At 43.2% G+C, this 27,785-nt stretch overlaps 1 protein-coding gene across 3 annotated transcripts in view; it reads left to right on the top strand.

Moving 5' to 3' along the window:
- Positions 1-27,785, top strand: part of LOC125879231 (SRC kinase signaling inhibitor 1-like) — a 136,852-nt gene that overhangs the window by 90,055 nt on the left and 19,012 nt on the right. For all 3 annotated transcript variants that reach the window (XM_049560968.1, XM_049560967.1, XM_049560966.1), the window contains exons 4-14: positions 8,876-9,071; positions 13,811-14,106; positions 15,840-16,663; positions 17,153-17,254; positions 17,692-17,819; positions 20,163-20,183; positions 20,906-21,066; positions 24,007-24,182; positions 25,149-25,279; positions 25,616-25,763; positions 27,442-27,748. In XM_049560968.1, the coding sequence (XP_049416925.1) occupies positions 8,876-9,071; positions 13,811-14,106; positions 15,840-16,663; positions 17,153-17,254; positions 17,692-17,819; positions 20,163-20,183; positions 20,906-21,066; positions 24,007-24,182; positions 25,149-25,279; positions 25,616-25,763; positions 27,442-27,748 (2,490 nt within the window). The remainder of the gene's footprint in view (positions 1-8,875; positions 9,072-13,810; positions 14,107-15,839; positions 16,664-17,152; positions 17,255-17,691; positions 17,820-20,162; positions 20,184-20,905; positions 21,067-24,006; positions 24,183-25,148; positions 25,280-25,615; positions 25,764-27,441; positions 27,749-27,785) is intronic.

The following is a 27,785-nucleotide window of genomic DNA, read 5'->3' as shown; positions in this document are numbered from 1 at the left end:
GGGTTAGGGTTAACCTAACCTAACATTTCGGTCAGTTTTGACAGTCCTGCTTCAATGTTGAAATGATGGATAGATTAGAGTTGAGCAGCAAATATTTAGATTTTAGAGGCTGGAATTAAATAATGATAGGGGTTTTTGTTCCAAATTGACTGCCAGAATAATTGCTGATTCATTTTCTGCTAATAAACTTATCAATTAATTGTTGCAGCTATGAAGTTTTTTTGGGGGGGGGGGGCTTGTACTTCTTAGAATACTAACTTGCTGCTGCTTTTCAGTAGACAAAAAGTGAATCATATGAGTTACTTTTTTTTTTTTTTTTTAATATTTTTTTTGGGCATTTTGCCTTTAATGGACAGGACAGGTAAGCGTGAAGGGGGGAGAGAGGGGGGATGACATGCAGCAAAGAGCCACAGGCCGGACTCGAACCCGGGCCGCTGCGGCAACAGCCCTGTACACGGGGCGCCTGCTCTACCACTAAACCACCGACGCCCCAATATGAGTTACTTTACTACTTAATTTATCGGCTCCCCAAGGTGCAGCAGCAGTCGTAAAATCAGCCATTCAAAATGTAGAATGAAACAGCCAAAACAGTCCAAGTGGCAACAGATCCAAAGCTATTTGCTTTCAACACAACACTGTTGTTGACACCTTTTATGTTGACACCTCATCCGCTTCATTTTGCAGTAAAGCCTCTGAAAGCCCCGTCCTACTACCTCATCCCACCAGCTTTAATATAAGCTTGACTCTCAACCTGGATTCGCCTGCCCGCTGAAAATAAACACTAAATGAGACTACGATCAGGACTGCACTGCACTCATTTTTTTTAAATGATGCATATCAGTGATGTTATCAGATAATAATGTATTATATACACACACTTTTTAAACTTTGCTGACAACATTTGCAGGTTTTGGACATGAAATAATGCAAAACTAAATGTATATCTGAAAAGAAATTATGTGGAACATGTCGATTCTTGCCGTGTTTTTATGCCCCTGTTTCTGTTTTCTGTCAGAAAAGAGAATCCAGCAATCTCAGCCATCATCTCCCCTCTCAAGAGAACACTATTGTGCTCCCTCAACTTCTGAGAAAACTGATTTACATCGACACGCAATTCACAGCAATTTGGCAAAGCAATCTGTTCCCTGCATTGATGACTCCAGGTATTATAAAGAGATGGGACTCTGGGGGTGTTGGGGGTTGGGGATTGTGTGTCCAGGCAGGACATTGGTCTGAGAGTTGGAAAAGATGGAGAGAAATGATGATAGTGGGGGAAGAGCAAGTGGACACAAACGGATATGAGAGATGGATCGATTTTGGGGAGCTGTTTTCTCTCTCCATTTTCTGAAAGTGAGAGCTGTGAACTTCTTTTATGTGGAGACAGAGCCAGGTTGTAGATAGAGGGTGAAAATGCAGACTCCAAATCCCCTCATGCAGACAGCAACAGCACAATCATGGCACCTTGATGCAGCTTTGGCGTCTGACTGTAGAGATCGAGGTGGAGGCAGATATGTTGACATATGTTAAAGCAGCTCAGCAAGAATCAGAAGTGAGCTTTGGGAGTGGTGTGAGTGGACAAATGAGTGACGGGGGATAAAAACCAAAGGAGAAGAAGACAGACAACTCAAGGGAAAGACAGACACAAGCTTTTGAGCGAGAGAAAGATATCCTTAGAAGGAGAAACAAAAAAAAGCTGGAGGAAAAAGTTATCAAAGACATGCAGTAAAGGCGTGAAGATTGTGATATTAACCATTTAACACCTGTCTCTCAAGTAATACCCAGGAGCCAAACACTTCATTGTCTTTTCACACACATCAAGTCTGTCTCTGATATTTTTAGCTGACATATATTTTCTCTTCTCTCGAGTGCATCAGGGTGTCATATCATTTAACAGGGAAATGACTACAAAAGCAGCAGCAATTGTCCTCTCTGTCCTAAGCCCCTCCCACCAGACAACCATGGGTGTATGCATGCACTTTATACATATGCCCACACTTTAAACCAAGTGTTTCCCAGACTTTGATTTAGTTAATCCTATTTCATTGTAGAATTTCACGCAGCTCATTCAAATCTTTCTTGCCCTGTTCTCACTCTCTCTGATTATGAGACCATAAATGAGAAAAAAATAAGCAAGCTAGCCACCCCAGGTTCTGTGGACTGCTTCACTTGGAGGAGATCAGGCAGCAGCATATGAGATGGACCTTTGATTTGTGGCTGTAGCGGCTTGCATTCGGTCAGTGCAAATCCCGCAGCAGTAGGTGTCACAGCGAGACAGCGGCAGCATCAGGTCTAAACTGTGTAACGGCAGCAGTTTGCTTATCTGGCAAACTCTCTTGCTAATGCTGGGGACATAAACATTAACTTGATGCTGCAGCCCTGAGCCTTTAGCTCTGGTTACCAGATGGCTTCTCTCCATCTCCGAAACACTTTGTCAACTGTTTACTGACACGTATTTTGTCTCGTTTATTGTCATGCTCTCTTTTTGGATAAGTCCACCTCCCTTTTCTGAGTTCCTTTGCAGTTAAGGCAGTTGTTACCAATGCTTGAATAGCAACTTTCCCTGCAGGACTCTCCACCATTGAATCATGCTTTCACCGCAGGGACCTGCATGCACATCTGCATTTGTAGAACAGCCAATAGGAACAACCTCTCTGAAATTACCTGTGATTGGCCAAAGACACCTGTCACGACCCAGATTTTTTATACCCTGAAAACAAAGAAGAAAGGAGGTACAGACGTGTTCTCTCAGTCCACTTGAATTAGAATATGCTCAAAGTTTATTATGGTATTTTTGACAATGAAGCTCATATTAAACTGCCGACCCCAGCTTTAATATTGAAGGTTGTGTTAACTCACTCTATAATTTACCTTTCTAAACCTGCAACTTTTCTGCTCACATTGTATGAATCAGTCTCCTGGCCACAACATGGGTAGTCATACTGAATGTAAAAACAGAGCCTCTTGTTGTTTTTGACAAATTATAGTTTTACACAGTTGATTCGGATGAGGCAACCGCATCCTCAACAATGTTTACCAGTGAGAGAAAGGCCACATTACTTAGCAATTCTACTATGAGTGGAAAGTAAATAGAAAAAAAGAAAAATAGGGAGCCGCAGATGGCTGGAAGAAGCAGACAATATGCTCTGTCTGTCTGTCTGATCTGCATCAAAGATGAATTTTATATGACAGCAGTCTTAAATAATAATATTGGATAAGAATTTCAAAAGAGGCTAACTATAGTTTGTAACATCCTAATTCTAAAATGAGTCAGGGCAGTAAATTTAGGGTGAAAATCTGGTTGCCTGGTTTTATAGGTAAAATGCGAACTTCTTAGGACATGATTTAACATCTTTTTTTTTAGTTGTTGACAGATACATTTTCATATAACTGACCAAGAAGCTTCCACATTGTTTCATTACAGTGCAGTATGTAACTGGTTCTACTCTTTTTCCTTTGCATTTTTTGCCAAAACATTCAGTGGGTGAACTGCAAATCAGTTTTTAAGTTGATGTTTGTATTGAGGAGAAGCTAAAAAAAAAGCCTGTTTCCCACAAGGTTAGGAGGTTTGCAGACTAAGTAAGACGACATTGAAGTGTCATATAGAGTTGGGTGAGATGTGCTCTTCCAAACATAAAAATCCATATACCATCACTTGACCTTAAAACAGAGCATCCCTGTGTGTGGTGTGTGTGTGTGTGTGTGTGTGTGTGTGTGTGTGTGTGTGTATGCGTGCGTGCGTGCGTGCAGGGCTGCATTGAGTTTAATGCGGTTTGTAGCCTAAGGTTTGTTGTCAGGCTGCCGTCGTGTCTCGTTTCCACTCCATTCACTTCTGTTCCGTGTAAGATCATCCTGTTCCCTACCTGTTCCTCTCTTCCGCCGTGCCCTTATAACAGTGTAGAGTTCTCGACAGTAATTGAGTGCTGTTGAAAAAGTCTGGATCACTCTAAAAGAAAAGGTTGAGGTAGAGAGAAAGGAGGAGGGGATGTGTAGAGGGAGGATTGTGGAGGAAAATAAGAAGGAGGTAGAACCAGTTTCCATCGAAGGAGGCTGTGAACGCTATCATGTATAACACTGGCATGTCTAGCAGGACCAGATGCATGACCAGATGGTGTGTTGGCATATAATATTTACAATGCAAAATTACTGCAGAGAGACATTTATGGTTTTCATATCACATAAACCACCAATATGGAAGTCAATGTTTGTAGCGTGTTGTAACAAGGCAAGCTGACTAAGAGCATATATAATGACAGCTGCAGTAAGCTTACACACATTCATACATTTGGGTTTCATTGTCTTGTTCGGCAGCACATTTATAGTAGCTGTCCAGAGAGTAGAACATTACTCATTCACTTTCCGTACACAGATTTATTTTTTTCAGCTGGCTGAGAAATTTTAAATTTGAGTAAACATTGTCAGGCACAAGCTCAGTCATGCAGCACCGTATTCTCAATTCCCTTTTCCTATTCTTAGAAAGCTCCAACTAGGTTATTTAGCCTTGAAATAAAATTCTCACATGCACTAGTAGAATGACTCAAGATTTCGAAACAGGGTTGCTGTGCGTTTCCCTCTCAGCCATGCAGGGGAAAAAAGAACAGATACTCTCTGAAGAAATCTCTTTTGACATGTCTTAGACATGGTGGTCTTTTCAGTTCTTCCCATTCATACTGAAAGCTGTTGTTGCATTTCTATGCCAAATATATCTCTGGGTGTTACTTCTCCTTAGTGATAGCGTTGGGCTCAGGCAGCTGGTTCCACGCCAGATCCAAGTCCAAGTTGGTAAATACCTGCTTGTTAAGCTCAGAGTCTAACAAATGTCTTTTCAAAGATTTTATCACCTGCATTTTTTATTAGAATTATTTGAGTTTGATTTTAGTTTTGGTCTTTACAGGAATAATTTGACATTTTAGGAAATTTGCTTATTTGCTTTTACCTTGCTAAAGCAAAAGTTAGATGAGTAAAATATGGAGGAAATCAGAGATCTCTCAATACTTTTGCTTTTCTCAAGATTATTTTGATGTCTGTATAGTAAATATGAAGCTACTGTGAGCAGCTGTTTGGCTCGTAAATGGGGGATGTAGCCTGGCTCTGTCCAAAGTTAACGAAAACAGCACCTGTAAAGGCCCTGACACACCAAGCCAAAGGCTGACTGTTGGTCAGTGTTGGGCTGTCAGTCAGCGTATGCTGAATCACTGTTTGAACCATTCAGTGAGTGAAATCACTCTGATTGCCAGTTAAGCTCAGTGCACAGAGGAGAAACAAATGACTAAAGTCAAGCAGGTGTGAGATTAAAACAAATGTGAAATGTTAAATGAGATTATATAGTGGTTGAGCCCTTTAGCAGAAATTATTTAGAAATGTTTGTTATTGTTCACTATAAGTCGTTTACTCAACTTTGGGATGTGGTCTTACTTGCTTACTGGCTAACTAGCGTCCTGAAGCCGTCCTGTCTGTCTTCCCTTTTTGAATGACAAATACAGACTGCCACCGCTTGCTGCTTATATATATCTTACATATTTCTTATATATTTCCTCTGACGCAGATGCAGAGGTACTCACTCATTGTAGTCTTTGAGGTGTGTTCAAGTACAACTTTTTGGCCAAGACACAGGAGATGTGGGGCAATGCATCAGTTGGTTCTTCGATTTTTGATGTGTCTGGCCCCTAAAGTGCACTAAATAACGTGACACGTTGTATGTGTCTGACTATTTATTGGTCAGGACCAGTAAAAGAAGGGATTCATAGAGGATCTAATTCAATAAGAGGAACCAGTAATACTATCTTGAGACGAAATAAAATGCTATAACCCCAACCTTGCTATGTACAGTACTGTATCTAACGCCTCTAATGTCTTTCATTTCCCACTGTAACTGGCCAGAGTATGACACACTGCAGTACGTGCTGCTTCGCTGTGCTGCTGTTGGGTGTGTTGTTGTTCAGTGTGGTCACAGTTTAGATAAATGACCCTATTAGAAAACACGGTGGGGGTTATCTGTCAGCATCACTGTCCCTCTGCGTGCTCAGACACTGTCTGCCACCACTATCACTGGACACCACCACTATCATTCTGCATGTGTGTGGGTGTGTGTGACTGAATTATGTATGACTGTGACAGAAGGGAGCGTACATTATAAAAAGGATTGTTCCGCCTCTCAGTCACAATGGGGGTTTGTAACTTGCCTTGTAAACACTCATGATAGTGTAACAGTTAATTTAAAGAGGAAATTAGCAGTGATAGTAATAGTTACAGGTTCCTCTGGCTCATTAACTTTAGTTTACTCCAGTGCAGCAACAATTTGTTGATCAACTGATTGAAGTTAAATCAGCAGCAATCATTTAACTCACTGATTAATTAGTTACACGATTAATTGGTTGACCCATTTATCAGGAGACAAGAGTCTAAAGTCATGCTGGTGGCTCTGGGAGGCTTTGTGTAGACAAAGCTGTGCTCTGAGCCTGATGCAAACATCAGCATACTACCATGCTCATAATAACAACATGCTGATGTTAAGCAGATATAATGTTAACCATGTTCACCACCATAGTTTCAATCAGGTCCTGCTGCAGAGCTCCAGGCTCAGGTCATCCTTCAGCGCTGGGACCCATCTCCATTGCTTGGACCCATTATTGCATGTGTTAATGTGAAAAATCATGTGTGTTATTGCGCTTCCATCAATAAATAATGTTTACGATTCACTGTGTTATATTCTGCAGTGTGGTTTTATCGCACTAATTGTTAATACATAAAGTGGCTTACTGAGTGTATATATTTAATCGGCCTGTTATAAGCTGACTGACATTTAGTTAGGCCACATATATATTGTTTGTTATGCTTATCGTGAATATATAAATGTATTATATGTTTGGATGCCATTGTGTAATTTATGTTTAGGGGGCAATTTTTCAGGGTACAATAGCATATGTTATTGCATAATAGCATAAGTTTGAATGAGCCTCACAGCTAACATTTATGTTAGTTTGCAAACATTAGCATAACTAGTACAAATTATTTGCTGCTCAATGTTATTACCTGACTTTATAAGTTAGTCAGTTACAGTTACATCAGCGGTTCCCAACATTTTTCCTTTTCATTTTACCCCTTTTCTATCATTAAGTAAACTAACCACCCCTGACAAAGAGACATATTTTCACAGATACTTCATATTATATTAGGGATGCATGATAACATCAGCACGTCATCGGTATCTGCAGAAATTGGCTCAGAATCAGAAACATGCATGATGTTAATTCCACTACAGAAGAGACTTGATGATCACTAAAATTAGGTAGGGAAAAAGTGGATGTATCAATATTGACATATCGAATATCGACAAAAAAATCCAATATCATGCATCCCTATATTATATTCAATGTGTAACAACTGAGAAACTGTACAGTCACACAATTTGAGGAGCATTTTGAGCAGATTATTTCCAGTGAATATTGCATTAGAGATGAGTTTTCCTGATATTTAAAACTTTTCATACAATTCTCTGCCTGCATTTTGTATATACAATTTTTAACAATCATACACACTTAATAGGCTTTTTTGACAAATTCAGTGTTTTCTTCTCCCTGACACTGGGCAGTGGTTGTATTTGCTCTTAGGTTATTTTAATTGTGTACTTTTCTAATGCAGGACGAAGCTGTTAAGCAGAGCGTGAGTGCTCTGAATACTGCATTCAGGTCTTCACCGTCCACTCATCCTAAGAGATTTTTTAAGTTTATACTTTTGAACAAAATATTAGGTTGTATTATTGACATAGTGTTATTAGTGGAGGCTGTATGGCTTATTCAACCAATTGAAAGCATGCTGTCATATCCTGATGATCGTTTCTGATGGGCATACATAACGTTCTTTCTTTGTAATTTTTTTCATTTTATTGTTTAAACAATGAATTCATTCATTAAAAAAATGTGGAGGTAATAGGTACTGTAGTGCAGCATTGGTTTACTGTGCAGTATGACTTCCTGTCCTATTGCCCATTTAACAAATCATAAATGGATGTATGTGTTGTGTCAGACTTTCAAATTAATTGAATATTACATTAATGAAAGCCACAGTGGATCCATGCTGCAGTTTGACTCAGGCAGAGAAGGGAGAGAAGGAAATCCCTGGAAAGGGGGAAAACTGATGTGTTCATGGTGCAAGGAGGAGGAGACCGGCAGGAGCTACTGTACTGTGGCTAAGGATGTGTCTGCCTCTGCCATCCAAACAACCAGCAGACAGCATTCTGGGAGCTCATTACAGCAGCCTCTGAGCTAGAGGAGATGCTACAGCGGTGGGGGATCAGGGAGCCAGTTCACTGAGCTCAGCCCCAGCTGCACTAACAGTCTTTCAGTGAGAGACGCCTGGGCATAGGCCAGCAGGATAAACCAACAGTGACAGACTGGGATTTGCATGAGCTTCTCCTCCCATCCCACAAGCACTCATTTAAAGTTCGTAGCAGCACAGGGACAGCAGTTCGGGTGTGGGCGTCGGGGAGGTGCGCAAAGTCGAGCATACATGACATAACTTATGCTGAGCTGGGGCACAGTTTCTGGCTTAATTTTGCTCCTTACACACCGTAGGTAATTCATGAAGGCTGATGCCCTGGAGTGTTGTGCCATGTGAGAACAACTATATTGTGCTTTTCTGCTGCAGCATTCAACTGACGTCAGATACTGTGATGCTGGTAATTCTTAGCAAATGGCTGGTAGCTCAACCATTGTCAAGGTCTCGTTAATCTTGTTATGTGGTTGATTGTGTGGTGTCTCATTGTGTGCTCACTGTCTCTTTTCCGGTCGGTCTTGCTCCATCAGCCCTGTCCAATCCATTCTTTCTGCCTCGATTTCACCTTTCAGTAAATTATTGTGTGTCTCCTCTCCTCCTGCAGAGCCGCAGTCCACGGCATTCCCAGTCTACCCAGTCTGGGCTTGCCGACCAGGCCGCCAAGCTTTCCTTTGCCTCAGCTGAATCCTTGGAGACCATGTCAGAAGCCGACATACCCATCGGGTTCAACCGGATGAACCGATTTCGCCAGAGCCTGCCGCTGTCTCGCTCTGCCAGTCAGAATAAGCTACGATCTCCAGGTTAAGATTTGAAGCTCTGCTGGCAGGCTTTGCCATAACATGCTGGTTGGACTGGAGGCAGATTTACAGCTTTTTGTTTACCTCATGTAGTTGGTGATGTGCACCACTGGGCTTACACAGAATGGGAGAAAGTCTTAAACTCTCACCTCATTTACCGTAACACTTTTAGTTTAGTCTAATTGCTCTGCTAAAGAGAACTGGAAAGAGTCCTCAGATAATGCAACTCTCTTGAATGGTAACAAACTCATTTTGTTTTTCAGTGTAGACACAATATATTCCTAATATATTCACACAGGATGTGTGAGTACATGCAGGTGCACAGTGAGCTTGAAAGTATAGTTTATTATATTTACTTCAGGAGTATTTAAGCATACATTTTGTTCAGGTAGTTATTTTGGTGACTGTGATAGAGCATGCCTGTGTTAATCATTCAAGACTGAGGATATTTTTCTTCAACTGCAAGAGTAAACAGCAGTTTCGAGGACATGTTTACAACAAAAGAGCCTTGGGAGTTTAGAGCAGATTAGTGTGAGGCTGGTCCAGACTCATAAAGACCAAGGAGTGGTGTTACGTCAGGTACAGTGAGATTAAAAAAAAAGTGGCTGTAAAACTAAAGTGGCAGTGACTGATGAAGGTCATTTTGAATGAGGGGTTCAGACAGAAGTAGAACGCGAAGCTACCATTCCCTCCTCTCCATGTCTTTTTACTAACCACTTTGTTTTCTTCTCTCCTCAACTCGTCTGCAATATCACACTTATTTTGCTTGACTTTTAATCACTGGTCTTTCTTTGCTTTGTTTGTTCTTTTTGTTTGTCTCCCGGGTGTATGAAGATGAATATTCAGGTTAGTCAGGCGTCAGACTCATCTTTACCTTTAAATTCAAGGGTTCCAGCATCTGACAAAGTTTTCCATGAAGTATGGCTTTTCTTTGGGTAATTTAAAGGAGCTGTATGTGACATTCAGAACATTAATATATAAGATATATATAAGATATACCCCTGCAGGCCCACCACCCGCAGAGGTATCCAGAAGGGTTTAGTGCATTGTGGATTGGGCAGCAGACCAAGGCGGGGGCCTTGGCGGTCCGATCCTCGGTTACAGAAGTTGGCTCTTGGGACATGGAATGTCACCTCTCTGGCGGGGAAGGAGCCGGAGCTTGTGGAAAAGGTTGAGCGCTACCGGCTAGATATAGTCGGCCTCACCTCGACACATAGTTTCGGCTCTGGAACCCTAGTCCTTGAGAGGGGTTGGTCTCTCTCCTTCGCTGGAGTTGCTCCGGGTGAGAGGTGGAGGGCCAGGGTGGGCTTTCTGATAGCCCCCAGACTCTCTGCCTGTACGTTGGGGTTTACCCCGGTAGACGAAAGGGTTGCTTCCCTGCGCCTTCGGGTCGGGGAACGGGTCCTGACTGTTGTCTGTGCTTATGCACCGAACAACAGTTCAGAGTACCCACCCTTTTTGGAGTCCCTGGGACAGGTGCTGGACAGTGCCCCGACCGGGGACTCCATTGTTCTGCTGGGGGACTTCAACGTTCACGTGGGCAATGACAGCGGGACCTGGAGGGGCGTGATTGGGAGGAACGGCCTGCCCGATCTGAACCCGAGCGGTGTTCAGTTACTGGACTTTTGTGCGGGTCGCAGTTTGGCCATAACTAACACCATGTTCAAACATAAGGATGTCCATCGGTGCACGTGGCACCAGGACAGCCTAGGTCGCAGGTCAATGATTGACTTTGTAGTCGTATCATTTGACCTGTGGCCATATGTTCTGGACACTCGGGTGAAGAGAGGAGCAGAGCTGTCAACTGATCACCACCTGGTGGTGAGTTGGATCAGATGGTGGGGGAAGACACCGTGCAGACCTGGCAGGCCGAAACGAACAGTGAGGGTCTGCTGGGAACACCTGGCGGAAGAACCTGTCCAGATGATCTTCAACTCCCACCTCCAGGAGAGCTTCGACCGCGTCCCGAGGGCAGAGAGGGACATTGAGTCCGAATGGGCCTTGTTCCGCTCTGCCATTGTCGAGGCGGCGGTTGCGAGCTGTGGCCGCAAGGCCGCTGGTGGTCACCAGAGGTGAGGGGAGCCGTCAGGCTGAAGAAGGCCTACAGGGCATGGTTGGTCTGTGGGTCTCCGGAAGCAGCTGACGGGTACCGGCGGGCCAAGCGGAGCGCAGCGGCAGCAGTCGTGGAGGCAAAAACTCGGGCGTGGGTGGAGTTTGGTGAGGCCATGGAGGAAGACTATCGATCGGCTCCAAAGAGGTTCTGGCAAACCGTCCGGCGCCTCGGGGGGAAGGCAGCAACTTGCTCACACTGTTTACAGTGGGGGCGGGGAGCTGCTGACGTCAACTGGGGACATTGTCGGGCGGTGGAAGGAATACTTTGAGGAGCTCCTCAATCCCACCAACACATATTCCAGTGAGGAAGCAGAGATGGGGGTCTCGGGGGCGGGTCATCCAATTTCTGGGGCAGAAGTTGCTGAGGTAGTGAAACAACTCCGAGGAGGCGGAGCCCCGGGGGTGGATGAGATTCGTCCTGGATATCTCAAGGCTCTGGATGTTGTAGGGCTGTCCTGGCTGACACACCTCTGCAACATTGCGTGGACATCGGGGGCATTGCCTCTAGAGTGGCAGACCGGGGTGGTGGTCCCCATCTTCAAGAAAGGGGACCAGAGGGTGTGTTCCAACTACAGGGGGATCACACTCCTCAGCCTACCCGGTAAGGTCTACTCCAGGGTGCTGGAGAAGAGGGTCCGGTCGATAGTTGAACCTCAGATTGAGGAGGAGCAATGTGGTTTTCGTCCCGGACGCGGAACCGTGGACCAGCTCTTTACCCTCGCCAGGGTGCTGGAGGTGGCATGGGAGTTTGCCCAACCAGTCCACATGTGTTTTGTGGATTTGGAGAAGGCTTACGACCGTGTCCCCAGGGGCATCCTGTGGGGGGTGCTCCGGGACTATGGGGTTGGTGGCCCCTTGCTAAAGGCCATCCAGTCCCTGTACCGAAGGAGTCTGGTTCGCGTGGCTGGCAGTAAGTCGGACCTGTTCCCGGTGAGGGTTGGACTCCGCCAGGGCTGCCCTTTGTCGCCGGTTCTGTTCATAACTTTTATGGACAGAATTTCTAGGCACAGCCGAGTGGTGGAGGGTGTCAGGTTTGGTGATGGGAGGATCTCGTCCCTGCTTTTTGCGGATGACGTGGTCCTCCTAGCTCCATCGAACAGTGACCTCCAGCTCTCGCTGGGGCGGTTCGCAGTCGAGTGTGAAGCGGCTGGGATGAGAATCAGCACCTCCAAGTCTGAGGCCATGGTCCTCAGCCGGAAAAGGGTGGATTACCCACTCCAGGTCAGGGGGGTGGTCCTTCCTCAGGTAGAGGAGTTTAAGTATCTCGGGGTCTTGTTCACGAGTGAGGGTAGGATGGAGCGGGAGATTGACAGGCGGATTGGGGCGGCGTCAGCAGTGATGCAGGCGCTTAACCGGTCCGTTGTGGTGAAGAGGGAGCTTAGCCAGAAAGCGAAGCTCTCGATTTACCGGTCGATCTACGTTCCAATCCTCACCTATGGTCACGAGCTCTGGGTAGTGACTGAAAGAATGAGATCGTGAGTACAAGCGGCCGAAATGAGTTTCCTCCGCAGGGTGGCTGGGCTCAGCCTTAGGGATAGGGTGAGGAGCTCAGACATCCGGGAGGGACTCGGAGTAGAGCAGCTGCTCCTCCACATCGAGAGGAGCCAGTTGAGGTGGTTCGGGCATCTGGCAAGGATGCCTTCCGGACGCCTCCCTTGGGAGGTGTTTCGGGCATGTCCAACCGGGAGGAGACCTCGGGGCCGCCCCAGAACACGCTGGAGGGACTACATCACCCGGCTGGCCTGGGAACGCCTCGGGGTTCCTGCGGAAGAGCTGACGGAAGTGGCTGGGGAGAGGACTGCCTGGGCTTCTTTGCTGAGGCCGCTGCCCCCGCGACCCGGACCCGGATAAGCGGAGGAGGACGAGACGAGACGAGATATAAGATATAGTGGAGTAATGGTATCCGGAGTAGAGAATGAAGTCACACTTATGGTAGTGGGTCTGGCCACATGTGTATGCTAGTGTAGTGTTAGTTGCTGCAGCTCTACTGCGCTCATACAGCAGTTACCACTGATATCAGGCCAGCGGCATCGCAGAAGCACATTGCCCACCTTCCGATTTTCCTCTAGGTAACAATGTCAGCACTGTCAGCACTTGTTCCCGTTTTTAGCGCTGTTTATAGAGTTAGCACTGTAAGCTGCTAGCCATCAGCTCAGCCACCTCCATGTTTAGAACCTTGTGCAGAGAATCCTGCCCCAGCCTCTGAATCATAGATATGCTCTGAATGTCACATGCAGCTCCTTTTATATCCATTATTGCAACTTGAATATTGATTTAAAAAAAAGTAAAAGTTTTATTTAAAGAAAAGTAGTAGTACTACTTGCCTCAAATTTGCAACTTTGCACCTCAGCTGTGAATTCTCACTTAGCCACCACAATTCTTTTCTCACATTCAGAAAGAAAGAACTGGTGTTTACTCTGTCAGTAATTATTCACGCTGATATCTGATGATAAAAATCATTATCAGGATTTAGTATGCCAAAAGGCAGGACATGATCATAATTGACAACACAAAATCTTTCAAATGGCCAAAATGATGATTTGACAGATTTGCTTTGCTAGTTTTTCTTTCCATCCACAAAAGCCATCACCTTCTGACTCACCTGTCTCTCCCTCATCATTCTCTTTTAGGGGTGCTGTTCCTGCAGTACGGAGATGAGACACGTCGGGTTCACATCACCCACGAGCTAAGCAGCCTGGACACTCTGCACGCTCTCATCGTGCACATGTTCCCTCAGAAGCTAACAGCAGGTATGCTGAAGTCACCCAACACAGCCATCTTGATCAAGGATGAGGCGCGCAACGTCTTCTACGAGCTGGAGGACGTCCGGGACATCCAGGACCGCAGCATCATCAAGATTTACCGCAAAGAGCCCATCTATGCTTCCTACCCTGCTGCTGCACACCTGGCTAACGGAGACCTAAGGGTGAGGAAAAGGGAACTGTGGGAGTGGGGAGGTGAAGAGGGCAAACTGGGTTATTTTAGAGAAGGAATGCCGTCTGATGTTTGACAACTGAGCTGTCAGTGACAACTGTTATAATGCTAATCCTCTACATAAAGAGCAGCAGTGTGTTTTTTTGGCAAGGTAATAGTGTTTTTATATTTCAATGGTAACTTTGACAGGCTTGTGTGGTGTATGTGCGTTAGTAATTTAACAGGTATTCCACCTGGAAATGTATTTTCTTATCTTCAAGTAGGCCATCTGTTGCTGTGCCGACACAAGAGAACAATGTTCCTCTGTGAAATGAGCATATTTTAACATCCGAAGCTATTTCTGCTTCAGTGAAGATCAAGGAAGCCTGAGGGAGACCTTTTTTTAATTATTTTATACAAAACCGTGCTTACCATCTGCATTATTCACACAATACTGACAATACAACTGCTATTAACCATGCAAACAGGCAGTGAAAAACGATTATGCCTGTGTGTGCATGTACCGTGCAGTATGTTTTGTGTTTATGCATGCTTACATGCTTGTTTGTGCCTGTGTATACAAGACCCAGAAAAACAAAAAAGTGGTGGAGAGGCAGCTGACCAGCACAAACTGCTAAAGCACATCTACATTTTAATACATAGTTTGACACCAAGGAATAAAAGCATGGTTTTTAGCAACACTTTTATCAGGCAAAAGCAACAATCATCAAAGTGAAATGCACAGTCCATCACTTCTTTATAACTGCTCCATCTTAACAAGCATCTTGCCATACTTTGGCTCCTGTTCATATTGTGTGTCTTGTGGAGCAACTTAAGGTGTAAGCTGTGCCTGTATTTGTTTTGTTGCTTGTTTAAGTTGTTTTCATACAGTTTGTGCAAACCAGACCACCTCATATGGCTCTGTTAATATACAGTGTGTATATGAATTTGTCCCTTGGCATAACAGCTCAGCAGCACAAATTCCTTCGTCACGCTCCAGTATTTTCTGTGTATTACACGGTGCCGCATGACAAGGTTAGCTAGGATGCTGAGAAGCAAATGAAAAGAAGAAAACAGGCATGAGTTAAGCAGCAAAATACGTTATGTGACAAGGGAAAACAGAGTATTTGGCTTTTTAAAATGAGAAAAATCACAACAGGAGGAGAACAGAGGCAGAGGTGGATTGAAAAGGCATCAGAGCAGTAACTACATTATGATGCACTACAAAGAAAGGTAGGTGGAGGGAAATAAAAGCGACGTTGACATAGATAAAATCAGTTGTCAGTCACTCAGTAGGAATGAGTAGCTTTGTCTCTTGCATTCTGACACCACTCTACTAAATAGAAAATGAATATATATTTGGATTTCAGATTGGATTCAATACCGCTTGTACTAATCTAATGCTAAGCCAATAACTTAAGAAATACAGGACAACAGTGTTTTAAATAGAGATGTGCTTCCCCTGAAAACTTTTGATTTAAGTTGGCCATTTATTTTTCTTTTATTCTGTCATTGACCTAATTGAAAAAAAAATCAATCAAGTACATTTTTCAGAAAATAAGATCTATAATTGGATGTATAATTGGTCTTTTGAGAAAATTATCTCTTGGCATCCACAGACTGCGACAGACTAGCTGGTGTCAGTCACATTTCAGGCGTCTTCATGTCAAACTCTCACATGAAAAACACAGCGCTCTCATCCAAAGGTCTCCATGGTAACCCTCATCCCTGCTTATTCATTTTCAGAGAGAGATGGTGTACTCCTCTCGCGACTCCTCCCCAACTCGCCGCCTCAACACGCTCCCTTCCTCTACAGCCTCGGGGTCCTCTGGCTCTCCATCCCGCTCACGCCTCTCCTACAGCGGCGGCCGTCCTCCCTCCTTCACTGGGTCCCACTCCCAGCATGAACAGCCACGACATCCCCACCATCCCTCAGCTGGCCACGGTGCCAATGCAGGCCTGTCTCCCTCACCCAGTGCCATCCTGGAGCGCCGCGACGTTAAGCCTGATGAAGAAGTTTCTGCAAAAAATATGGCGCTAATGAAGAATGAGTCACTGTATGCAGATCCCTACAGCCTGATGCATGAGGGCCGCCTCAGTATCGCCTCCACCCAGTCGTTAGCTGCCATCGGAGACCCCTTTAGCTTTCCCGTTTCCAGTGGCCTGTACCGCCGTGGCTCTGTGCGCTCCCTCAGCACATACTCAGCCGCAGCTCTTCAAGGAGACCTGGAGGACTCCCTCTACAAGCCAGGAGGTTCGCTGTACTCTGATACATACTCCTCAGCCACACTGGGCATGGGTTTTCGCATGCCGCCCTCATCCCCGCAGAAAATCCCTGACATGCAGCTGAGGGACAGGGACTCTTATTCCAGCTCACCCAGCAGAGCCTCACCTGTCAGGCAGACCTTCCGCAAAGACTCAGCCTCCTCCTCTGTGTTTGTGGAGAGCCCAAAGTCGAGGCCCAGCTCCAGTTCAGAGCCTCTGTGTCTGACAGCTGGGCCTGGGGAGGGCAGCAGGGCCACACCTGGCTTTGGTTCTTCGTTGTCTGGACAGGACCCTGACAGCAGCAGGTCAGTAAGAAACTGTGCGGTGAATTTCACTGAGGTATGAGTAGGTCCTGAAAATATTTTTTCTTGATCAGCTTCTGAGCAAGCTCTACATAAACACAACCTTATCTGACAAGGTTTTAAAAAAAATACTAGTTATTCTGCATGAAAGATTTCTGTATTTGTGGGGGTTTTTTTGTTTTGCTCTCACTGGTTTCAAACCACGCTCACACAGTCCTAATTAGGAGGATCAGTAGAATTTTAAATGGCTTGAACTATTATATTTTTTTTATGTTGTTTTTTTCCTCCTAAAATTTGATTGGAAATTACTAGATTACAAGCACATATTTAATGCCAAGTTTACAAGCACTGTTGAAGCATTATTGCTTACTCTACAGCGCTGTGTTGCATATTTTTACTGCAAAATATTTATATCGATTATTTTGAATCCAAGTGTGACCATTCCTTAGTTTGTTCAGCATTTGGTTAGATCTTTGGCGTTTACTTTTGCAGGGATCACCGTCTGGAGCGTATGGAGGCAATGGAGAAGCAGATCGCCAGCCTTACCGGCCTGGTCCAGAGTGTGCTGACCAGAGCACCAGACAGTGACAGCACGTAAGACTCTCCATTATACCCCATTAAACCTCTAAAACTCACAGACACAGCTTCAGGTCAGACACATAGGCAGCATTATTGACAGGAACAGTGGCAGGCTATTATCAATGCCATTATCAGCTCCATAGCAGTGAAGTGGTACATTACTTTGTGTAAGCACAGCACAACTACAGAGCACTAAACATTAGCTACAAGGCCCAGTGCTATTGATTTATACATTGATACCTACAGAAAGATGTGTAAGATAGCTTTTCAGTAGATTTTTAGTTCCTTATTTATATGGAATGTTGCTATCATGGCACTTAAGCCTCATGAACACAATAAGAGCTCATTAACAAGAAGATCCCTTGTTAATGTCGTCTGTCTGATAGTGACCAATAGTGGTGCTGTTAGCGTTAGCACTGTAATTGCCTTGCCCTGTGGCCGTTGATCCTCAGATGTGGCCTGCTGCGTCTCTGCATGATGGCGGGCTGCCCTCCGGACCAAGGGACGGAGTTCTCACGGCCATTACCTTTCTCTTCCAGCGAGAAGACTGAAACCAACAGCGATGGCTCCGCCACTGGAAGTGAGTACAGCAGCTTAACTGTGACCCCTGTACCGAACTGTTTCTCATCAGCCTACTTGTTACTAACACAACTGCTGTGCTGATTTGTTTAGAAGTAGTTTCATAGTTTCATTCCTGAAAACAATGTGCTGGAATATAAACAGGATAATAGACACAAACAAGCGGTGATGGTGACCCTCTGGTTTATGACAAATGTATCTAAATTTGACAGGAAAGTAAGCTGCTGTCTTTATCACCTGGTTGGTTTCTTTAAGAATTGTGGAGTTGGTTATTTTATGGGTGTTTATACACTTGTAGGTTAGTTCATTTTGTCCAAATCCGGCGAAAAAATATTACATGTTGCCTTGTGGTTCTCGTTAAGTTTCACACTGACTTTTAACTATTGTAGCATAGCTGTAAATGTGTAGTTTTACAGAATGGCAGGTAACTTATTGATTTAAAAGTTCTGGCGTCTGTCATCTTGCATCATTGCGATGCCGTAGGGAAATCAAATTCTAGTGACTTTGTGCTAAAATCACAATAATGTACTGTCAAAACATTGTTTGGTTGGTCCAGTCCAGTTGTTTAGTCCATACTAGAGTTAAACTGACAGCTTTAAACCACCTCAACAAACTAAACAGGAAACATGGGGTGGATGATATATCGAATATACTTGATGCATCTCATTTTTCGACCATGGAGAATCAGTGCTACTTGCAGATATTATGAATATATCAACTGGAGAGCTGTTACCAGCTCACACTGAATAAACGTTTAAAGGTGCAGCAGCAACTTTCTGCTAACTGCTTCGAGTTAGCAGCAAGAACATCAACACCTGCGGCCTGAGATGAGCCGGGTGCTATAAAATAAAACAAGTAATTTAATGACAACAATACTTTATTTAATTTTATTATAACGGCACTTTATTAAACTTTATTATGATAGTAGCTGCTTTATTGTAACTGTTAATTTAATAATTTGGTGTTTTAGTAGGAGATTAAAACACGAGGAGATTTCAAAATATGGAGATACATATCATGTATCGCGATATAACCTAAAAAAATATGTCATTCATCTCTTTTTTTTTCCTCCATAATCCTTTGACACATTTCCACTGCATGGTACGGCACAACTTGACTTGACTTGCTTGGAAATATCAATAGTGAAAACAGAATGGAGAAAAGTACCGGGTACCAAAAGCGAGTTGAGTCGAGCCATACCATGCAGTAGAGACTTTGCATTTGTCCTCCAACTACAGAAGTTCAAAATTCCAAATGACTCAGTCAACATTTAAACACAGCAAAAACAAAAAGAAAGATCAGACAAGTATCTGGAAAAGACCCTTGAGTATTCAGTCAAGTAAGAAAAATATTCATTTCATCAATTTGTCCAGTAAGGAGATGTTTTTAGTCTCACTAAGCACAAATACAGAAAGCAGGGGGGGAACGCTGGTGAAGCTCTGTCAAAAATCAAAATATATACCTTCTAACAGCTTGAAGCTGTTGAAAGGTGTTAAACAAACAAACAAATAAGACTGTCAACATAGCCTTCTTGGTGAGGTGGTAAGACAGACAGCTTTGGAGTGTTTGGAAGGTTTATTTTTTTCTCTTTTTTACTATCTGTGTACTAGATGAATTTTTTGGTGCTGTGTCCATGAGTTTCATAGCTTCCATGCGTGCTGCTTATGGGCTCATTGTCTGGCGCATGGTTGTTACCTTTTCATAAAGTCCTGACCTCACCTGCGTGCTGTGCCGTGCCCAGGAATGTCCTAAACACAGCAAAATAGGAGGAAAATAAGTGATTACAGGCAAAGGGCATGGTCTCCGCAGATAAATACATCACCACATTCCTCTAGTGGGCCGTAAGTGATGATTGACAGAGGGATAACTTTTGTGGGAGTCTAAACAATGCAAAATCCTGCATAGTATACCTTTACATTTTTACAATTACTGACAGGAATCATTTTCCAACAGGTGTAGCCTCTACATACTGAAGCATTTCTGAATGAAACCATTTATCTTTACCATTTTTTTTCTTTACTTATCTCATTCCTTTTTCTGTCCTTTTTCTGTCTCATGCTGATAATTTTGTAATGCAGTTTTGGCACAAACAAACCTTTTTCAGTGTCCAGACCTTCGCAGAGCCACTGCAAGGACACAGTATTCTTTGAGGCTTCCTCACAGATTGAAACATGGCCAAAAGACTAAGCCATCACTATCATTTTCACTGGTTTAGTCAATAAAAATGCTCCCCAGAATCATCATTCTCTAAATATGAACTTTTAAGGCTTTCCTCCCCCCCTTTGTCTCTCTATCACCCTCTCATTAATTTCTCTGTAACTGGCTCACTCTCTCTATATTCCAGCTGGACGGCTGAAGCAGAAAGGTAGTTGCCATCTCCTACTCTATCATCCTTTTTATTTCTCCTATCAGACGTCTCTCATGGCTCTCTGCTCTCTGTATGGGTGTGTGGTGTCGTTGGGTAGCTGGCGGTGTCTATCCTCACGTTTTTCTCCTGGTTGGTTTCCCAGAGGCGGACACCCCCTTCCTGTCACTACTTTTTGAATTAATGCTTGGTTTTTTCCTTTGGGAAATTTCAGAGGGTTGTTTTGTCACAAACTAGGCTCTCCTTTGCAAAAGTGTATGAGTGTATAAGTGTGTGTGTGTGTGTGTGTGTGTGTGTGTGTGTGTGTGTTCTCGAGGCATATGTGTGGGTGAAATAGCTGGGGAGTCAATGGCCATACTCACAAAGCCCTGTGTTGAGATAAGAGCATGGTTATCCCCTTGTGTGTCACTACTGAATAGCCTAATTGCACTTCTATATGGGTTACTAATAGCATGAGCTCACGTCTCTCCCAGTGGGCTATTAGAGTTTTGTGACTATGGCGCTTTTTTTGCATTCACACACTGTATTTGTTCCAGTGTGTGCCCAGATTTTCTGTATATGTACATTTCTTTGAGACTTTATTCTGTGTGTGTGTTACTGTTTGCACTGTGTGTCATGCTGGCTGACTGCAAATCTCACCGGAGCACGGCCCAGCAAACTAACCAATTTGTTTCCCAACGACCTGCTGGTGACCCCCCCATGTCCTGTTCTGTGATTGGCAGCTCATACACCGTCGGCACCTCTAGCTCTGATGCCGCCACCACCTTCCAACACAACCCAGGTGAACAGCGTGGGCCGCTTGCAGATGCAGCTCCACCTGCACGGCCTGCAGCAAAACGCCACCGACCTGCGCAAACAGCTCAGCCAGCTACGCAGGATGCAGGTATGTAATATATCCATCAAGAAAATCAGTTTTTGTAATGTTTCTTAAAGAGCCCGTTCTCACAAAATTACAAGAAAACGTTATTTTCTAACGGTGGTATCTCGTAGGGCTGCAACTAACCATAGTTTTCATTATCATTTAATCTATTATTATTATGCCTCTGTGCTGGCATCAGCCATGGCTGGGCATACTGTTTTCGGGTTGTCTGTCTGTCCATACATATGTAGCTATGTTCCATTCTCATGAATGTGATATCTCAAGATTGCCTTGAGGGAATTTCCTCAAATTTGACTTAATGATGAAGTGATTAGATTTTAGTGGTCAAAGATCACTGTGACCTCACGAAACATGTTTTCAGCCATAAGTCAAAAATTAAAAATGACAAAATTTCTCACAAATGTCCAATAGAATAAAATGATAAAGTGATGACATTTTATATCCAAAAAGTCAAAGGTCAACTTCACTGTGACATCATAATATTCAGCAAAAACACTTTTCTGACCACTACTCAATGTCCTATCTCAGGAAAAGAAGGGGAGGCATTTGGTCAGATACTGAAACATCATGATTTAGAATTTGTAGCTTTTGGGCAGCAACATCCATATTTAAAGCATCGTCAACTGTCACCGCTACATGTGAGTCTGGACAGATATGGATGTAAACTGTTACTGCAAATTGACTGACCTCGAGGTGGTCATTTTAGTTTTCTTGATAAATAGTTTTGTCAATAAAATGTCAGAAAATAGTGAAACATGCTCTGTATAATGTTGCTGAGCCCAAGGTGACGTCTTGAAATGGTATGTTTTATCCGACCAAAAGCCTCAAAGCTGTTCAGTTTATTATCTTGTATGACAAAGAAAAGCATCAGATTCTCACATTTAAGAAGCATTAAACCAGCAAACATTTGGCTCTTTTTCGTTCAAAAATGACTAAAATTATTATTAAATTATCAAAATAGTTTCAGATTAATTTTCTGTTGATCGCCAAATTGATTCATCTAATTGTTGCAGCTCTAGTACCTAGCCATATAGATAAATATAATTTCTCTTTTTTTCCTTGCTGTTCAATGTTTTACACCTCTTTTAATATAACTCTATATCATCAACTGGCTCTTCTTTGTCAGTAGGTTGTGATCATTTTCAGTGAATCAGTTAGCATCATTTTGATAAGAGCAATTCATTGCAGGGTCCTTCCTGTCTCACTGTTGACAAGTCATGCAGAATCAAGGTCCACACTATATGAGTGGTTTGCTTTAGGTGTAGAGGTCTACAGGTTGACCCAAAGTGGTAGGAAATGGCTAAATTAGCCTTCAGTATTTAAAATATTTTCCACATGCAGTCATTAATTAAAATTTCAGTGATGTAGAATGTGTAGTATACAGTATTTTAACATACACATGTTTGCAGGAGCAGTGGCTTTGATGTTTATTTGATCTTCACTTCAATACCATACCTACAGTAAATAACATCTGCAGGTTCACATAGCTGTACTGCATGACACATTGAGGGCATTGTACCGTTTGAGGATTAATAATGAAACAGAATGAGTGGAAGATAAAAGCTCAGTTCACATGGTATGGTATTCTACAGAGATAGAAAGTGATGGATGCAGAGCCAAATGAAATGCCACAAAGAAGGGTTAACTGAAATGTGGAGATTAGGACCTCACTTATTCCATTTATCTCTGATGCCGGTGATGCTATGGTTACTGCAGGAAGAGATGATGAGTTAAATGCTTTCACTGGCAGAGAAGAAGGTTCACGTCTCTTGCAGGAGAAAGAGAAAAGAAGGAGTAATGGGAGTGACAGATGATTGGCATGCAGTGCCTTTATTTGTTCCCTCACGACAGTCACAACGGCTTCTTCAACTGGCTAAGTAGCAAGACAGAGAGCCAAACACTGAGGCTATGCTGTACCCAGAGAGGGCAGTTTTGCTGTTTACCTGTATGTATGCCCAAGTGTGACCTCTGCACCTGGACCCATGTTGCTGCCAGTGGTGATGGCCAGCAGCTTAAATTTTACATGTGGCTCATTAATTATACAGAGGGAGCATGCAGGGAAGCAGGCAACTGGGAGAGAGGAAACCCAGTGCTGCAAGATAAAAAATAATCGAAAAATGTATTTTTCTGTATATATTAATATTTTTTAGAAATGTATTATCATATTCCCTGTGTTTGGCTTGCTGCGCTGCAGCATCATTATGGGCGGTGTAATGGGGAAAACTTGGTATTTTAAAATGTTAGTGATATTGTCTTGCTTCACTTCCTGGAACATAAGGCTGATCAATTATTAATTTTTCTTGCTTACCAGGTGTTTTCATTTCAGGGAGTTGTATTACATGCAGTAGTCCTGTAGAATATTCCATTCATAACTCTGAGAGGGAGCTAAGTTCACGCTCAGTGCCTGTCATGGACAGCCTTCGTTCTCCTTAGGGCATCCCGACTTTCTGTGTAAGGAGGAACATTTTATGCATGTGCTAACACACACACACACACACACACACACACACACACACACACACCACAGAGGGACCTACTTGCTGCATCTGCCAGTGCTTTTAAGGCTGAAAAACATATAAGCACTCAAGGATAGAGCAAAATGTTCTTCTGGCATGACAAGGCAGAGAAGGTTGTGCAGTCAAACAAGAGGCCACAGCCTGCCCTCTCAAGGACAGGGCAAATCAGAATGTGTACTTGCAGTATATAACTGAGGTCTGTTTTGAAAAGCCTCAGGCAGCTACAGTTCTCCGCCTTGTTGTCCTGTTGTTCTGTTGTGATGGCAGCAGTAGCAGATTTCACATCTTCAACAAGCTATTCTCATGAGGCCAGCGAGGCTAACATTGATACAGTTCATTTCCAAATAGCTGCAGAGTGTGCAGCAAGCCCTACTGAAGTAAGAGCAATATATGTTATCTGTATCATTGTGTGATTGTGTGTGTGCAGATGGAAAACCAGGATTCAGTGCGAACTCTGTTGAAGCGGACAGAAGCGGAGCTGAACGTGCGTGTGGCCGATGCCCTGAGGAAGCAGGAGGATCCTCTGCAAAGACAGCGCCTCCTGGTGGAGGAGGAGAGACTCAAGTACCTCAACGAGGAGGAGCTCATCATCCAGCAACTCCAGTCAGTGACATGATAATTCTTAGTAATATTAAGCAATAATGTCAGACAGTGATTGTAGAACAGTACAGGGTTGTTGAAATCAACTCGTCAATCAATAATGGTCCAAACATTAGTTATCAAAAGTGAAATTTATTCACTTGTAATTCTACTACAGCACCAATATGAGTTAGCGTAATGAATATATAAGTTGACAGTTATCTTGCTTAAGATGAGTATTATCGCGTCTTTCTTAATTGCTTCAAACATGACAAAGTTCATATCTGTTTATAATTAGATGACTCACAGGGTGACGCAGTGATAGGATGAAATTGTAACTGTAATTAAGCTCGGCGTAGAGCAAGATGCTTATTAAGATCTGAGGTATGAGACGGTCCAACAACTAATTGAAGTGACTGCAAAACCAGAGCAGAGAGCTACCTTGAGATTTAATAATCAGATAACTTGCTTCTGTCTTATATGTGGAAATGTTCTGCGGTAATAAGTCCTAGATCTCACTCTGAGCATTAAAAGAGTTCCTGAATCTTGCTCTGAGCAGCATTTTGATTGCAGACTAATTGGCTGAACTGTTAGATGATCTCTGCTAATCAATGTCAGTTATTCAGGCTGGCTAATGGCCAATTTATTTTGGTTAATTATACATGGAACTTTCATTCATTACATAACTTAAGGCAGATTTATATGACATTAATCTGGCCAGTTCAGACACTCAGTATTAGAGCAGTACAAGATCACATTTGTGCAGATTTTCCGTCTTACCTCAGTAATTGCATGAAACTTTTGAATACCCATCCGCACTCCTCCAGTTCAGCTGTCCAGAGCCATTGATTTTGCTGCCAGTTGATTGAGAGACAGTTTATTGGCAGAAGTTTTACCGTCACTCAAATAGCATAATTCTGAGATAAATATTCAGTATTAAGGGAAGCAGAGGAATCCCTGGTGTTCAGCCTTCTGTCTGTTCCATCTCAGCGACCTGGAGAAGTCAGTGGAAGAGATCCAGAAGGAGTCGTCTGTCAACCACAAGCTGGTGACAGTGCAGGAGCTGGAGGAGAAGGCCACTGTTCTGAGAAAGCTGGGAGAAACACTCACAGAACTGAAAAGTGAGTCACACTGGCGCATTTCACATTCTGTGCACAGCCACAAAACAGAAAACACAGTCTTTTACTCAGGCAGACAGTTTATAATGCACTAATTACTCACCAAGGCACTGATTATCCTTTAGTCACCCACAGCCAGTCTGTCAAACATTTAATCAGTCTCAGAATGCTCATTGTTTCAATAAACTCCCTAACCGTTTACAGTAGTTCAAAATGTTTTGTTTTTTTCTTTTTCTTTTTTGATTGCCACAAAAGGCTTTCAACATCTTTGACAAGTAGAACTGATTTGTTTGGGGGAATATGGTTGGCTCTCTGTTATTCATCTTCTGTCTCTTGCAGATCAGTTTCCAGGCCTGCAGAGTAAGATGCGGGTGGTGCTCAGGGTGGAGGTGGAGGCCGTCAAATTCCTGAAAGAAGAGCCACACAGGCTTGATGCCCTGTTAAAACGCTGCAAGACTATAACTGACACCCTCGCCACCATGCGCAAGTATGAAACTGCACTAACTGAGAGCAAGAGAGTTTATCACTACCTTTGTGCTTTATATGCCAGCTAAAGAAAGCCAGTTTGTGCTGAACTAATAAAATTATCAATAACTGTCCTCACATTGACTTGGAGATGGAAAAGTTTAAAGTTATTCAATAAATATCAAGCAGCAACCTTCGGGGCTGAAAAATGAAGCCAACACGGGAGTGCCGAACACTGTGGATCCTTAGTTGACCATTTGAGGCTGGCTCCAGAAGGGAGTCAGTCCTCATATACCCCCATGTTAAAATGCCCAGCTTTGCAGCAGCAATAAATATGTTTACAGCCTGGTACAAAAACAAAAACAGTTTTGGTCTCTATAGCTAATTTCACCTTTCATGGCAACTGTATGGGGTGTGAATTACTATATAACTCACCTGTTGAATGTTACTAAGGCTTGAAGTTATGCATAATTAAAGGCGTGGCTGCTATGAGTGACAGGTAGGTGCCTTTCTTTGACAAGTCAAGTACTACAGGGACAACACTGGGAAGGTAACATATGCCGTAACCCCAGATTCATAGAGTATGGGCACAGCCATAGCTGTCACTATTACTGTGTATGTTTGGTTCATGGAAGTTAATTGTAACATTTTGGTCACCTAAAAAAGTCAGTGTTCAGTTGGCTTCAGTTCGCTTGTGAAAATTAGCATCAGCATTATCACAGTTATCCATAAATACACTGACCTTACCAGATTAGCAGCTAGCGTTAGGATTAGCTCCACCCTCTTGCCCTAATATGGTCACTTTTGATTTAAAAAATCCAAGATGGTAATGGTCAAAATGCCACACTTGAATCTTCAGAATGGTAGTCCATAAACCAGTGGGTGACGTCACAGTGGCTACGTTCATTTTTATACAGTCTATGATAAATACTGATGGAAAAGCATTTGTGCAATAAATTCTTACACGGTGACACATAGTGAATCAATTTTAGGAAAGCTTTTCCATTTGTACCTCTGCCAAAGAGATTATGTTCTCGCCACTCTTTGTCTGTGTGTCAGCAGAACATTATGGATTTTCATAAAATGTGGTGGACAGACAGGCCTTGGACCAAGGAAGATTGATTAGATATTGTTGTTGAATCAGATCAGAGATTTCCCTCATTAAACATTTATTGTTTTAAGCCAAAGCTCTTAAAACTAGTAGAGGCAGAGAGATGATTTAAAATCATAATTTATGTAGAAAAAAAAAAGGTGTCCTGAAGGGTGCATTCAAGCAGCTAGTATTAATGTGATCGCTTAGCTTTATGGGTAACACCCTAATGAAGGTTCTTTTCAGCCATATGAATAAATATGTTTTAATTTTATGATGAGCATGGACTTGGACTTTTAAAATGTGCCCTTCAGCATTTTGTCATCTATCTTCAAATCAGCTGTGTGTCCAAAAAGCACCCACTTTCTGGTTTAATTAACCTCACTGATCATAAGAGCTTATCAAATTAGATTTTTTTTCTCTCATCTTTTTGGGTAAAAGAATCATTCAGTGTTGGCAGAGGTCTGTGTCCTTCACAGTGTTAGGAGCTTTCTTGATGTTTTTGGCATTCAGCAACAATTGTTTTCACTTTGAGTCATGGATTATTCATTTTTTTGTCTGTTACAATTCAAAGAGTTGATTAATGAATCCATCTTCCATGTCTTCCCAGACAAGCAAATGAGGGGGTGTGGAAGAAGCAGGAGGATTTCTCTAGTCCTTCATCAAAGCACAACGATGATTTGCGAAAGTTTTCAGACTTTGACATCCCAACCAGCCCGCCACTCACCATCAATGACCTTGGGGTAGGCAACAGCCTGTCCAACTGGAGTCCCCATTCCAGCCTCAGCCGTGGCCACGGGAACATGTCCGGCCCCCACAAGGACAATCATCCTCCTGTTCCCCACAAGGGCAAAGCCCTGGAGGAGCTGGAACGCCGTGCTTTAGCTGACAAAGCTTTGTCTGTGGAGGTCCGACTGGTAGGAATTATTTTTCACTTTCTTCTTCTGTGCTTTC

Source organism: Epinephelus fuscoguttatus, linkage group LG19 (genome assembly GCF_011397635.1).
Source record: "Epinephelus fuscoguttatus linkage group LG19, E.fuscoguttatus.final_Chr_v1".
In the NCBI taxonomy this organism is placed as follows: domain Eukaryota; kingdom Metazoa; phylum Chordata; class Actinopteri; order Perciformes; family Serranidae; genus Epinephelus; species Epinephelus fuscoguttatus.
This window is presented reverse-complemented; position numbering and strand designations above follow the sequence as displayed.